Source organism: Delphinus delphis, chromosome 15 (genome assembly GCF_949987515.2).
Source record: "Delphinus delphis chromosome 15, mDelDel1.2, whole genome shotgun sequence".
Classification (NCBI taxonomy): domain Eukaryota; kingdom Metazoa; phylum Chordata; class Mammalia; order Artiodactyla; family Delphinidae; genus Delphinus; species Delphinus delphis.
The window spans coordinates 84448122-84461926 of NC_082697.1; the positions used below are offsets into that span (position 1 = coordinate 84448122).

The 13805-nt window shown below is 58.2% G+C and overlaps 1 protein-coding gene across 1 annotated transcript in view; it reads left to right on the forward strand.

Annotated features, from left to right (window-relative positions):
• Positions 1-3915: 3915 nt before the first annotated feature.
• Positions 3916-13805, forward strand: part of RADIL (Rap associating with DIL domain) — a 61258-nt gene continuing 51368 nt past the window's right edge. The window contains exons 1-2 of the mRNA XM_060033211.1: positions 3916-4144; positions 8197-8795. Of these exons, the coding sequence (XP_059889194.1) occupies positions 8261-8795 (535 nt within the window). The 5' untranslated portion in view covers positions 3916-4144; positions 8197-8260. The remainder of the gene's footprint in view (positions 4145-8196; positions 8796-13805) is intronic.

Here is a 13805-nt window from a genome sequence, read left to right on the forward strand (position 1 = left end):
TTTGTCCCATGGATTTCCAAAGATATTTAACCTCACAGTTCAAAAACTTGTTTTGCTCACATGCCAGTGGGGCAGGTGCAGGAATACGAAGATGAATAAAATTCAGTACTTGCCCTTGAGAAGCTTCCAGTTGAGGGAGGGAGTGAGAGGTTGAGATAGGTGGAAATCTATTCATTCCTTTGTTTATTCTTATAACAAATATTTATGGAGCCCCTATTTGGTGCCAAGCGTAGCAGTAGAGAGATGAGGCGCCTGCCTTTACAGAACTGAAATCCTAGTGTGTGTTAAATACACACAAAAATCACACACAAATATCACACACAAAAATAGTGATAAAGGCCTGTGAATTAAACGAGACAGGTTATGAGACAGAGAATGACCACAGGGGTGGCCACCATGAGAATGGTCAGGAGATGATAGTGGAGATGGGTTTTAATGAGAGGAAAATGGCACCACGCCAACACAACGGGACAAGCATTTGGGGAAGAGGACACAGCAGGGGAAAGGTTTCAGAGGAGGGAACGAGCTTAATGTGTGCGAAAACAGAAGTTCGTCGTGCTGGGGCTCCGTGGTGGAGGGAGAGAGCAGGTGGAGTGGTCCGCAGGGGCCAGCTGGAGGAAGGGTAGCGATTAGAGGACTCCAGGCCAAGCAGGAACAACATCTGATTTGCATTTAAGGAACATGGTTTGATAAAGTTGGACTTGGTTAATAAAAAGGTAAAAAATAAAAGTCTGTGGGAGCACAGAGGAGGGGCATGTAGCCAAGTCTGGGGGTCAGGGAGGCCTTTCTGGATAAGGGATGTTCGTTTGTCTATCGCTGCATAACAAATTGCCCCAAAACTTAGTGGTGCAAATCAGTAATAAACATTTATCATCTCACGTAGTTTCTGACGGTTGGGAATGTGGAAGCAGCTTTGCTGGGTGGTCCTGGATGCAGTCAGGATGTTGGTCAGGGTTGCAGCCCTCTGAAGGTTTTGCTGGGGCTGGGGGACCTGCATCCAGGATGGCTCACGCCGACGGCAAGTTGGTGATATCTGTTTGCGGGAGGCGTTGGTTTTCTCACCATGTGGACTTCTCTAGGGCTGCTTGAGTGTCCTCCCAGCATGGCGGCTAGCTCCCTCCAGAGGGGATGGTCCAAGAAGGGCAGAAGCCAAGTCTTTTTTAAAAAATTAATTATTTTTTATTTTTGGCTGCAGTAGGTCTTCGTTGCTGCGCGCGGGCTTTCTCTAGTCACAGCGAGCGGGGGCTACTCTTTGTTGCGGTGCGCAGGCTTCTCATTGCGGTGGCTTCTCTTGTTGCGGAGCATGGGCTCTAGGTGCACGGGCTTCAGTAGTTTTGGCACGCGGGCTCAGTAGTTGTGGCTCGTGGGCTCTAGAGCGCAGGCTCAGTAGTTGTGGTGCACAGGCTTAGTGGCTCCAGGGCATGTGGGATCTTCCCGGACCACGCCTCGAACCCGTGTCCCCTGCCTTGGCAGGCGGATTCTTAACCATTGCACCATGAGGGAAGCCCAGCCAGGTCTTTTATAATGACACTGTCATTTTGGCAACGTCTTACTGTTTACACAGGTTAGCCCTGTTCAACCTGGGAGGGGACTACACCCAGGTGTGAAAACTAGAGGGTGTGAATCACTGTGGGCCACTTTGGAGGGGAGCAACTACATAAGCAACACCTAATCTGAGTCTTAAAGGATGAGTAGAAATTAGCCAGGTGATGAAGATTGGCGTTAGGGGCTGAATTGTGTTTCCTTAAAATCCGTACATTGAAACTCTAACCCCCAGCACCTCCGAATGTGACTGTATTTGGAGATGGGGCCTTCAAAGAAGTGATTAAGTTAAAATGAGGTCATTAGGGTGGGCCCTAATCCAGTCTGACTGGTGTCCTTATAAGAGGAGATTAGGACACAGACACACACATAGGAAAGGCTGTGTGAGGACGCAGGGAGAAGCTGACCGTCTACAAGCCAAGGAGAGAGGCCTCAGAAGAAATCAACCCTGCCGGCATCTTGATCTCGGACTTCTAGCCTCCAGAACCGTGAGAAAATAAATTTCCACCGTTTAAGCCCCCAGTCTGTGCTATTTTGTTATGGCAGCCTTGGAAAAGGCAGAGGGGGTGGCCTGAGCAAAGATAGAGATGTGTGAAACGGCGTAGTAATAGCAAATAGTTGACATCATTAGATCCTGAAGAGCAGGGGCCCGTGAATTTTTCTGTAAAGGGCCAGATACTAAATATTTTAGGCTTTGGGGGCTGTAAAGTCTCTGTTGCATGAAAGCAGTTTTAGACAATACACAAAGGGGTGTGGCTGTGTTCCAATAAAACTTTATTTACAAAAACAGCAGCTCAGATTTGGCCCACAGGTGGGAGTTTGCCAACCCCTGCTGAAGAGGGTTGCTGGGAGGGGTGGGCTTTGCGACAGGATCATGGTGAGGAATGCCTTAGGAGGAAAACACAGGTTTAAACCCAGGCTCTCCTTCCAGCTCTGATATTTGCCTCTTTGGGTTCAGAGTGGGGTAGGTTGTACATGTTTATGGGGAGTCCTGAAAGGTTTTTTTTTTTTTTCGGTACGCGGGGCTCTCACTGTTGTGGCCTCTCCCGCTGCGGAGCACAGGCTCCGGACGCACAGGCTCAGCGGCCATGGCTCACGGGCCCAGCCGCTCCGCGGCATGTGGGATCTTCCCGGACCGGGGCACGAACCCGTGTCCCCTGCCTCGGCAGGCGGACTCTCAACCACTGTGCCACCAGGGAAGCCCTGAAAGGATGTTTTTTAATCACACAGTCCAAGGCTCAATTCTTGGCTTTACCTCTAGCTGTTTGACCTCTCTGGGTGTAACAACGTCTGCCTCACAAGAGTTGATGGGAGCTTTAGATGAGATGACCAACGTGAAGCCCCTGGCATAGAGTCTGGCATACAGTAGGCGGTCAGTAAATGTCTGTTCCCTCCTCCCCACTTTCCCCTTCGCAAATTTGGGGTCATTACCATATAACTTTATACCCCAACCACTGTCAACAAAAAGATTTACTCTCAGGGTCAGAATTCAAGAATTCATCTTTTTATCCGAGGCCACGTGAATCCCCCAGGTCTAGACCATGAGCAGACAAAGGGAGCTGTCTGTGAGAAGCCTTTCTCCAAGGCGAAACCCCAGCCCGACGACCGGTGCCAAAGTGAGCTCTAAGGACACGAACTTCTTTTAAAACAAGTTACCCGAGGAGGGCCGTTGGGCCAGAGCCCCGGAGCTGACCTGGCCCCGTTTTGCATCGTTTTAAGCAGAAGAGTGCCATGATCTGATTTGTCATTTAAGACTCTGGCTGCTGGGTGGGGGACAGATTGTAAGGGAGATGGAGCCTGCCACCCTTGTCCTCTTTCTGTGTTTTGGATGTTCATATATGTCACAGCTCTGTACCGCCCCCTTCTCATCAGCGCTCGCTCGCCTTAACCTGCTTCCTCTTTTCCTTGGCCTTGTCCGCCTAGGGACTAGAAGGTGGGGACAAAACAATTTGCCAGTCCCCGCCCCCAGCCTGAGGCTGGCACGTGGCCCCGGAGCTTAGCACTGGCCCCGCCCCTGCATAGGCCCCGCCCCTTGAGCTGAAGCTTAGGGGGTGCGCCGCACAGCCCCGCCTCTCCGCAGCCAACCCCGCCCTTCCCTGCCTTCAAGGCCACGCTCACACCCATTAATTGGTCTGCTGGTGGTGCAGGCGCTCAGCCCTACCCCTCATCAGCTCCGCCCCCTCTAGGCCCCGCCCCTCCCAAGCCTTGTGTACGACCGTTGGGTGGCCGCAGGAGGAGCCAGGGCCCAGCCCTTTTCGTATCGCCCCAACCATCCCCGGAGGCTCCGCCCCCTCGAGGTCTCATCCTAGTCCATTGGGCCTGTAGCTAGTCCCTCGGAGGCCCCGCCCCTCCCCAAGGCCCCGCTCCATTTATTGGGTGGCCGCAGCAGGAGCCCGAGCGCTCCTCTTCCAGCCGCCGGCTCCGCCCAGCACGAGGCACCGCCCACATAGGTCCCGCCCCCCCGAGGGCCCGCCTGGTCTGTTGGGCTGCCGGCAGGAGGCGCCGCGCCATGCGCGGGTCCGGAGCAAGGGCTCCAGCTGACGGCGGGTGTGGGAGCCGCGCGGGAACGCGGCGGCGGCGGCGGCGGCGGGCTGTGTTGGAGGTGAGTGCGGGGTGCGAGAGGAGCGGAGGCGGGGGTCGCTCCGTGGCGTACGGGGCTCCGGGGCGCAGAGGCTGGCCGGGCGGGGAGGCCGCGGGCGCGCGCTGGGGCAGCTGGGCCCGCACGGGGCATTTCTCCGGCCACCCAGGCTCCGCTTGTCCGGTTGCCATGGAAACAGGCGGCTCTCCTGGTGGGGGGGACCCGGGCGCGGCCTCGGGGGGCGGGTCCCACAGGCTGGCTACATGGGCGAGGGCGGCCCAGCCTGCGGGTTCCAGGGGGTCAGCTGCGGCCAGCCCCCCTGCAACCCCTGGAGCCTGGCACCTCAACGGCGGGGTCCCCCGGGCCTCAGTCTCTCTGGCCCCCTTGGAGAGAGGTCTGCAGGTGGGCACAAGGCGCCGGCGTCTGTACCTTCCCTCCAGGGTTGGGGGGACATCCCCCGGCCCACAGCCTGCCCCGGTTTTCCTGTTCACACAGCAGCGCGTTCCCCACTCGTGTGCCAGCTGAAAGCATTGTCTCCCAGCTATTTCTGTACCACTTCCAGCCGCTCGACAAGTAGTGCATCTAAGGAAACATGCAGAGCTGGGGCTCCTGGGGAACCCTTCAGAAGAAACTGGATTGTTTCCCATTAGGGAGCCAGTCGCTGGGGCTGGGGAGGGGCTGCAGACCCAGACACTCGGGCTCCCAGCACCTGGTCAAGTGTTTGATTAATCTGAATTGCTGAAAAGAATTTTGAGTCCCCGCCCACCAGTGATTACAGGTGTCTCTGGTTAGTTACAGGTGTCTCCCGTTAGCACAGGCCACCTCTCCTTCATTCCAGAGAGGAGCCAGCCATTAATCCCGCTGGCAGAAAAATTCCGCCCCCTCTCAAGGGGCTAGCATGTCAGATTTAAATCTGGTTAAATTATTTTTGTATTTAAAAGCGTTACTCTGACTTGTCAAGATAGGATTTATGGCCGGTGGGGATAAGGCAGAGCCTGAGAAGCTACCCTCTTCCCTTCCTGCCCTGGTGGAAATTCTAATGGATCCCACATTGCAGTGTTGGAATGGCCGTGTCCCTCCACCCATTTGGTCAGCCCCACAGTGACCTCACTCGCTGCTGTGACATGGGCTTGTTTTCATCAGAAATCGGACTCTTCCTTGAGAACAAGAGAAAAACATTCTCCAGGAGAAGCAACAGCAAGCGACCTACAGCCTTGGGCCCCTGTTTCTCCGAGTATTTGTGTGAAAGAGGAGAGAACTGAGCAGAAAAGGAAAAGGCAGGTCATGCTTCCGAAAAAACAGATCTGGTGACCCCGGGTGTGCTCGGCTCTGTAGGAAACTCCTGCACTCCTCTTGCCCTTTGCACAAACGCATCTGGCCCATTTTGACGGAGAGGCCGTGCTCTGCGTTTTGTGGTTGTGGAGGAAGGGCACACATGAGCAATGGCCACACTCTGTGGTTCCTCTCTGAAGATGGCCACAGAGGGAGTGACCGTGAGGAGAAGAGAGCCTCCTGATAAAACGGATCGAGTAGATCAGGGTCTGCGTTTACTGGGACTTCTTTGGGCTTATGAAGCAGTTACTGGAAGGGAGAGAGTCACCGTCTGTCCTACATTTTCTACCCCATTTTCGTGATGCTAACTTTGCCCTAGAAAAGGAGGGAGTGGGCTCTCTTCCAAGGCCCTGGGAGGGGACCTAGCAGCTGCGTATTTGTAATTTTCTATTTCTTTCTTAATTAAAGCAGAATTGTATAAGCTTCAGACCTTACAGAGCCTGTAAGGTTCACCCCTGGGTACAAAACAGCATTTTACTTCTCCGTTGTATCTGAGGGCCTTTTGAATCCCCGTGTTTACTTTGTGACTTTTCTGGGAGTTGGGCTTCTGCTGAGACCTGGTTTTCTACTGTTTCCGCCGTTTTCCACATTGTATTTAAATTTACCCTCGGCATTACCTCCAAAGGCAGAGGTTTCCCAGCCAGACGCTGCCTGGTGGCAGGGGCTGCCCTGGGGGCCCCTGGGGGTTTGGGTCGGGACCAGCGGGGCCGTGCCTGACGTGAGCCAGGTGTCTGTGGAGGGGTCAGGTCCGCTGAGAACGTGTGGTGGCCAGAGGCACGTGCTGGGAATTTCTGAGGCGGGTTGTGTGACGTTCAGAAGGCGCCGTGGTTTGAAGCCGCTGATGTGATGTGCGAACCAAAGCCGTGTGCCTGTCACATGAGGGCTACTGGAAACGCTTCTGTTGTAAGTTTGGCCGGGGCCTTGGATGGGGCCGAGGGGGGAGCCGCAACTTGCTCTGGGCTCCGCAGCGGCTGACAGGGAGGCGTGGGCACTTTCCTCGGGGGAGGGGAAGCAGCCTCTGGCTAGATACTGCTTCGTAGCTCTACTCCCCAGCCCGGAGGCCCTCGTGTGCTCCTCTGCTTGGGACACTTGGCTGTTCTCAGCAGGCTCAGGCTTCGGAAGGCTGGTCCGCAGTAAAAGGCTCTGCGTGGTAAACGGTGAGAAGCACGCTGTTGGCACAGGAGGAGTGCCGCCCCCCACCCCACCATGGGGCAGACCTTCGTGTTCGGAACCCAGTCTTTGGTGCGTGAAGTCGTCAGAGCATCTTGAAGGGTGCAGGGTTCGCCGAGGATGTCAGGTGGCTGGTTCTAGAGGAACTGAAGGGCGGGTCTGCTGCTCAGCCTTTGTTCACGACAGCCCTGGTGGGAGTGATGACGTCGCAGATGTGACCGAGGCCCAGGGGCCAGCCGGGAAGAGCCCAGTTCAGTGTCAGCGTCGAGGCTGGGCCACTTGCCCTGTTGGGCCCCTCGGGGTCGGGTCGCTCCTTTTCTTTGGGGGGCTCCCTAGGCATTTTTCCCGCCCTGGGCAGTCCCCTCCCCTTCCCGAAAGCCTCTCCCAACGCCTGTGACCACGAGTGAGTCAGAGCTGAAAAGAGGACTGTAGTGGAGTTCAGTGCTGACATTCATCCACGGCAGGTGCCCAGAGCTGCTCTCACCAGGTCCTGGGCCACTGTTTCCAGAGCCTTCTAGAAAATGGCCCTTTCTTCTTCGGTCTGTCTGCCTGGAAGTGGGGCACAGAGTCAGGAGATGGGCGGTGTTCAGCCTCCACCAACTCGTTGTGAAGCAGGACATCTTCCTTGGACTCTGCCCGCCTGCTCCCCCGGAGCTTTGGGTGTGTGTGGGGGTCTGACGAACTCTCTGTCTGGAACCCTACGCCTTTGGGGCATTAAGCACACGAGAGTCATGACTTTATGACGCACCTTGTTGCCCCAGAGCTGTTTTCTCATTTACCCGGCAAGACTGCCTCTCCGGCCTGGCCAGTGCCCGAAAGCCAGGCTGGACGCCGTGGGTGGACACACGCATTCCAGCCGTGCCTCCACTGCTTCTGGAAGGGCCCTTTTGTGTGCATTGTGGTCATGTGTCCGTTCTAGTGCCGCCGTCCCAGGGAAGTGGCTCCTCAGAGCCAGGACCAGTCATCCGGGAGCAGCATCCTGGGGGCGTGTTTTGAATGCCCGGTCGCTTACTGCCCTGCTCGTGTGGCTGCCACCTGGCCTGATTGCCTAGTTCCACTGCTGTTTGTGATGAATTTTCGGTAGCATAGGCTGTGGTGCGGGGGAGGTGGAGTTTAGGAAGACACGGCCTTGTGCGCTCAGAGTTGTTTATGACTTTGGGTGCGATGGGATAGATGGGGGCTGACTCAGATGAGGCCGGGCAACCCCGCCGGGACTCCACCCTGCGAGCACCACCCAGCCCCACCCTGGCCGGCCCTGTTTCTTGGTAGCTTGCTGTGCGGAGCGCGTGGTGCCCAGGCTTCTCGTGTCTTGGCTTTGGGTGACCTCACCGTGCTTCCCAGTAATGGCTTGCCTTGAAGGGCATTTCAGCCCCTTCCAACCTGCTTTGTCCCCTGCGGTCCCGCCGGCTTCGTCTGTATCCTCACTGTTGGACCCGGCCGAGGTGCCATGTCCGCGGCTTCTGCTGGGGCGCCGGGCCCTAGATGGCCGGTCCAGTCTGTTGATGTTCCCCCAAGCCTCGTGGGCTCCTGTCGCTCTGCTGGTTGATGGTAACCTGCCTTTCATTTTCTCCCAGGACGCGGCCTTTTCCCTGCCGTTGGCCAGAGCCCTCAGTGCTCGTCCGTGAAGACGGGCCCACCATGTTCTATGGGACCCACTTCATCATGTCCCCACCTGCCAAGAGCAAGCTGAAGCGGCAGGGCCAGCTGCTGTCCAGCGTGCTGTCCCGGACGCTGAGCTACAAGTACCGTGACCTGGACACCACCTGCTCCAGCCTGGGCAGCAGCGACGACCCGGCCGAGCTCTCCACCCAGCTCTCGGCCCCTGGGGTCCTGAAGGTGTTCGGGGACAGCGTGTGCACGGGCACCCACTACAAGAGCGTCCTGGCCACCGGCACGTCCAGCGCCCGGGAGCTGGTGAGGGAGGCCCTGGAGCGCTACGCCCTGAGCCCCGAGCGTGCCGGCCAGTACGTGCTGTGCGACGTGGTGGGCCAGGCCGGCGACTCCGGGCGGCAGTGGCAGGCCGAGGGCTTCCGGGTGTTCGGCGACAACGAGAAGCCCCTCCTGATCCAGGAGTTATGGAAACCCCGAGAAGGCTTGTCCCGGAGGTTTGAGCTGAGAAAGAGGTCGGAGATGGAGGAGCTGGCAGCCAGGGACGTGGACACCGTGACGGCAGGTGAGGAGGGGCGCGAGGAGGCGCGGGGCGGCCGCCGCTCCGGGAAGCACCGGGCAGGCGTGTTGTTGAGGAGGCCCGTGGGCCTCTGCCGCGGTGGCGCTCAGGACGGACTCTTCTCCCTGCTCTGCGGGGCTGTCTGCAGGGCGCCTGCTGGTGGTCATTCCGCGCTCCTCACGCGTCTTGCAGTGCCGTGGGGCGATTTCTGCTTTCGGTTGACGATGGCCGTCCAGGGCTCTGGCACGCGTGTCATTGGCCGCAGAGAGGACCTTGTCCCGCGCAGGCGGCACACGCGGTTCAGAAAGCCCCTCAGTGCCCGAGGCGCCGGGGCAGTCTCAGGGGCAAGCGCACGCGAAGGCGGTGGAGGAAGCGGGTCTCCGGAGGTGCGGTGCGTTGGGGGGCGCGCCGGGGCAGTGGAGGTCGTGCTGGGAGCAGCACTGAGTCCCTGCCCGGGGCCGGGGCGCTCCAGGCCCTGCGGGACGCTGCTCTGCTCACTCGGCGGAAAGAAGCTCATTGTCTTAATAGGGAAGCGCCATAAAACATGGGTGTTTTTCAGACGCCCACAGACTCTTCAGCGCATCTCAGGTCACGTTTGGCTTTGGTGGCTTCACACGAGCAAGTGCACTGGTCTTACGTGTGGCTCAGAGCAGAGGGCGTTCAGTGGCCTCAGGAGACTCGTCACTCGGTTTCGTGGTGCTGCGGGGTCGAGGGGCTTGAGCTCTGACGTTTTGTGTGTGTCCCCAGGTGTCGCGAATGCTCATGTTCTCCGGTTCTCCTCTGGCGCGAAACCCACCTTGTGCCTTTAGGGTGTGAAGACGAGGGTGTGGCAGGCCTGACGGGGCCACTGCTTGGTGGTGGGCTCTCGGCGGCCCTTCTGGCCCCAGTCTCGTGATCTGGAGGATCCAGTGACCCGCGGGCCGGTGCAGTGGTGTGTGCAGAGCTCTCTGCTCGGCCGTGCGTCCTGACCGCCTCCTGCACGCGGTTTTCCTGTGCGCTCACAGGCAGGGGTGGACCAAGGGCGGATTTGGGGTCCCTCTGATGGGGGAGTGGAGTGTTTTATCACCAACGTTGTGCAGAGTTGCAGGCATGGGGGATAAGGAAAAACTGACCAATGAGTAGCTGATGTTAGTGGGTTGTTTTTTGTTTGGGTTTTTTTTTAACTATTTGAAAAAAATTAACCTTATCGAAGATAGTTGATTTACAATGTTGTGTTATTGTTTTTAACTCTCCTTGGACGAGCGCCTGAATGCCCCGCCCACAGGCCCGGGGTGGCAGGGGTTTGGATTTCGTCCTGACGCCGCCTTGCTGTTCTCCAGAGGCCTGGTCCCTTCCCCTCCGCACTCTCGGAGGCCTGTGAGGGGCTGCGTCACGTGGGTGGAGAGGGCGGGTGTTCAGCTCATGGTCGCTGTCCTGCCCAGTCTTTTCTCTGCTGAATGGAGAGCAGAGAGCACGTGGCCGGGCCAGCCCTGCCTGTCCTGCGGGTCGCTGTGCCTCGGTCCCGGGTGGGCCCTGGAAGGCCTGCTCTGTGTCACGTGGGTGATCGCTCTGGCCGGGGGGTGGGGGGAGCAGGGTGACCACGAGGCTAGACGCTATCTGCGGGGAGCAGGGCTTTGTTCTCCTGTTCACAGACCCCTTTTAGACCTGTTCCTTTTACGTTCGTCCAGGCAGGAGAAGGCCCACGACATATTCAACTTGGTGGTGGCTTTGCAAAACCTTTCAGAGAAAGAGTCTATTGAAGCGGGCGGGTCTCACTGACACACTTCTCTGGGCTGGAAGTGGGTTGTGTTACCTGCCTGGGGCAGGCTTCCCGGGCCCCAGGGAGTTGGCCTTCCTGGCCGGCCTCTGACTTGGGTGTGGCCTGGGTGCTCTGTGCCTCCTGGCCGTGCTGTCCCCTTCGCCAGCTACCGAGACGCAGAGCCGGCACTGGGGACCCTGCAGCCGGGCCCGCCCCCTCCAGCCCTGCTCCACAGGTTGCTGGCGGAGCATCACCAGAGCCCGGGACCTTTGCATTAGGGTCTGTCTGAGGATCCTGATGATACAAGGATGCACACGCATGCTCTCCCACTCACGCACGTGAACACACACTCACGCTCTGCATTGTTCCCCTGTGTAAAGAATCCGATGCGGCCCCTCCCGATCTGCAGATGCCCCTCACCTCCCAGCGCACCCCCAAGGTCCCAGACTCCCTGCCTCCTCATGCCGGTGGGAACCAGAGAGACTTGAAGGAGGAGTGAAGGGTGTTGGTGTCGGGTGGGTGCCAGCTGCCTTACATTGATGATGAGAAGGAATCTCCAGCCCCTCTGGCCGCTTCCCCCCCCCCCCCCGCGGCTCCCGCCCACGTTCCTGACACCTGTGGTCTTGTCTCCAGGGAAGGGGGCCCCCTACCTCCTGGGCGGCCTGCCTGCGATGAGCCCCAGGTGCTGCTGGCGCCCCGAGCGGCCTGAGCGTCGCTGTGAGGTGGCATCGGCTGCGGTGAGCTCGGCGGTGTCCACGGGGTGGGGGCTTTACTGTTGAGGAAGATGGGGACCCAGCGTGGAGCAGGCTCCAGGCACCCTGATTCCCTTCTTCCTTCCCCGAGAACGGGTGACGTTGTCCCCGTTCCCCTGGCAAAGTGTGCAAAAGGAAGGGACCGCCTGTGCGGGCACGCGTGCGTGTGCGTGCACGTGAACGAATGCCGGCCGCCCCAGGCTTCAGGTTACTGAACGGTCACAGTGATCTTCATCGTTCCCGGATCGTTCCCACGGCAGAAGACCCACCCCGTGTCGGTGAGCTGGGGCTCGCTGATTTCACGTTAAAAGCCCACTGCGAGCGTCCGCTAGGCCCTCGGGGCTGGGAGCCCACCGCAGGCGCCCTTGGGTGAACTGGGATAGGCCCCAGCAGGGCAGGTGGCAGAAGCGGCTGTACCAGGCACTTCCCGATGGCACTGAAGGAAGAATCCACCCGGTTCCCCTGGACCGTTTGGACCGTGGTTTTGCGCCCGTGGTAATGCGCTCAGGCACTTTCGGCGTTTGTTTTCCATAAATATCGCCTTTCCCAGCTGCCAGCTTCTCCGTGGTCTCCAGAGGATCAGAATATCCTGAGTGAGCCCCGGGCCGGCGGCGGGCGGGGGCGGGGCTGCGGAGCCCGCCAGCGTGTTCCCAGAGGGCTGGCTTGTGGGGCCCGTGCCCCGCAGGGCGGGCTCTGGTGCCCGAGATAAAGACAGTAATCACTTCTCCCTCTGGGAGGGAGGGCGGGCCATGTGGTTTTTGTCAGCGGCTGGGGAAGGGCGAGAGGGCCGGGTTTATTTGTGTTCCCAGGATGGACAGAGCTTGTAAGCTGGATTCTCAGCCTCAGTCCCGTCACACTTTGGGCCAGCAGTTCCTCGCTGTAGGGGACCGCCCTGTGCCTTGCAGGACATTAGCCGCGTCCCAGGCCTGGCCGCCTCTGGGCCTTGCTGAGTGTCCTGGGGGCAAGCTCGCCCTCAGCTGGGAACCACTGATTTGGACCCGGTGGCCTGGACCCTTTGGAGGAACTCAGTCTGTTGGCCACGCCCTGCGCCTCCCATAGGGGCCGGTGGCCTTGTGCCCCAGGACCTGGACCGTCAGCCCAGGCTGGCTGTCATGGGGGCGCCGTCTGAGGGACTTGGGTGCCTTGAGGAGGGGAAGTGCGAGCTTCTTTCTGTGCCAGTGGACGCCTTCCTGGGTGGCCTACCCCGGCCCGCAGAGGCTGACGATGCTGGAAGGCAGGGCCTCCTTGGCTCTCGGTGCCCTCTTCCGAGGAGACAAGGCTAGAGGGTTTCTAAAAGCCACCGAGGCTTGAGGTTCTCTCTGCAGGGACATCTCTGCATCAGCACTGGGCTCGTCACAAATTGCCCTTCAATGTCTGTGTGGTCTGGCATACAGTAGGTGCTCATTAAACACCTGTTTAAGGGTGGATGCAAATTAGAAGAGCAAGCTCCTCTGTGAGTCTCGGCTTCCGGGTGCGCCAAGACTCCAGGGTTGGAACTGGTTTTCTTTGCGGGGGGGGGGGGGGGTTGGGGGTGGGGTGGGGGGAGGGCAGGTGGGAGTGGCGTGCAGACGGCATGGCTGCCCACTACTGCAGGTGGGGGCTTGAGTGAGGAGTGCGCTGCTCTGGCGCCGACAGTGTGACCTGCCAGCCTCCCTTCTCTTCCAAGGCCGGCTGGAGTGGTGGCAGGCGTGTCGTCTGAGTGCCTGACTTTGGGTGTGTTTGCCGTCATCCACAGACGGGCAGATGGGCCTGAGCCCCGACTAAACGGGGATGTTCAGGCGCCTCACGAAGCCTCTGCTGTCTCCATCTGCTGGTTGTGCGCCGCGGATTCTGTCCCCTTGAGTCCCCCGACCTCTCTGTGCTGTTTTCTTTGGATGTTTTTCTCCTCCCGCCTCGAATCTGATTTTTAATAACACTTATCTCACGATGAACAAGGCGGCCTGGATTCTCTTCTCCTTTTATTGAAGAGCAGCTGCCTGTTGAGTGAGGCTTCCTCTGGGCATATTCTCAGCGATGCAGTCATTGAGGGAAATGTTTATTTTATGTAGTTTGGGGGAAACAAAACAATGCCCAACTTTTTCCATCAGTCTAAAACTAGAAAACTATTTGCACTTAAAAGACATCTTTGAGGACTTTCAATTTAAAGAGAACATAAAGTTGAATGGTTAGCTGCTAATAGCCAGTTTCATAAAAAAAAAAATTCATAGTTTTCAGTTTCATGTAGAAGCGCGGCGTCGGAAGGAGGCCTAGCAGCCCTGCTCTCCCGAGCCTGGTGTTGCCCACCTGGGGCCTGGCTGGCAGCACCCCATCCTCCCTCGGGAGACTTCTGGCCAAGGAACCTCCAGAGGCTCAGTGCTAAACACGGGGAGATCAGAACTGGCGTAAAATGTTTGAAAGACACAAAACATAGTAGGAATTGGCCAAAGTATGGCCAGGGTGGACACTGCAGGGAAGGAAAAGTCAGGTTGGATCCTTATTCCAAATGCATTGAAAACCTGCAAGTCAGAGGTGAAGTTACAGCCAGAA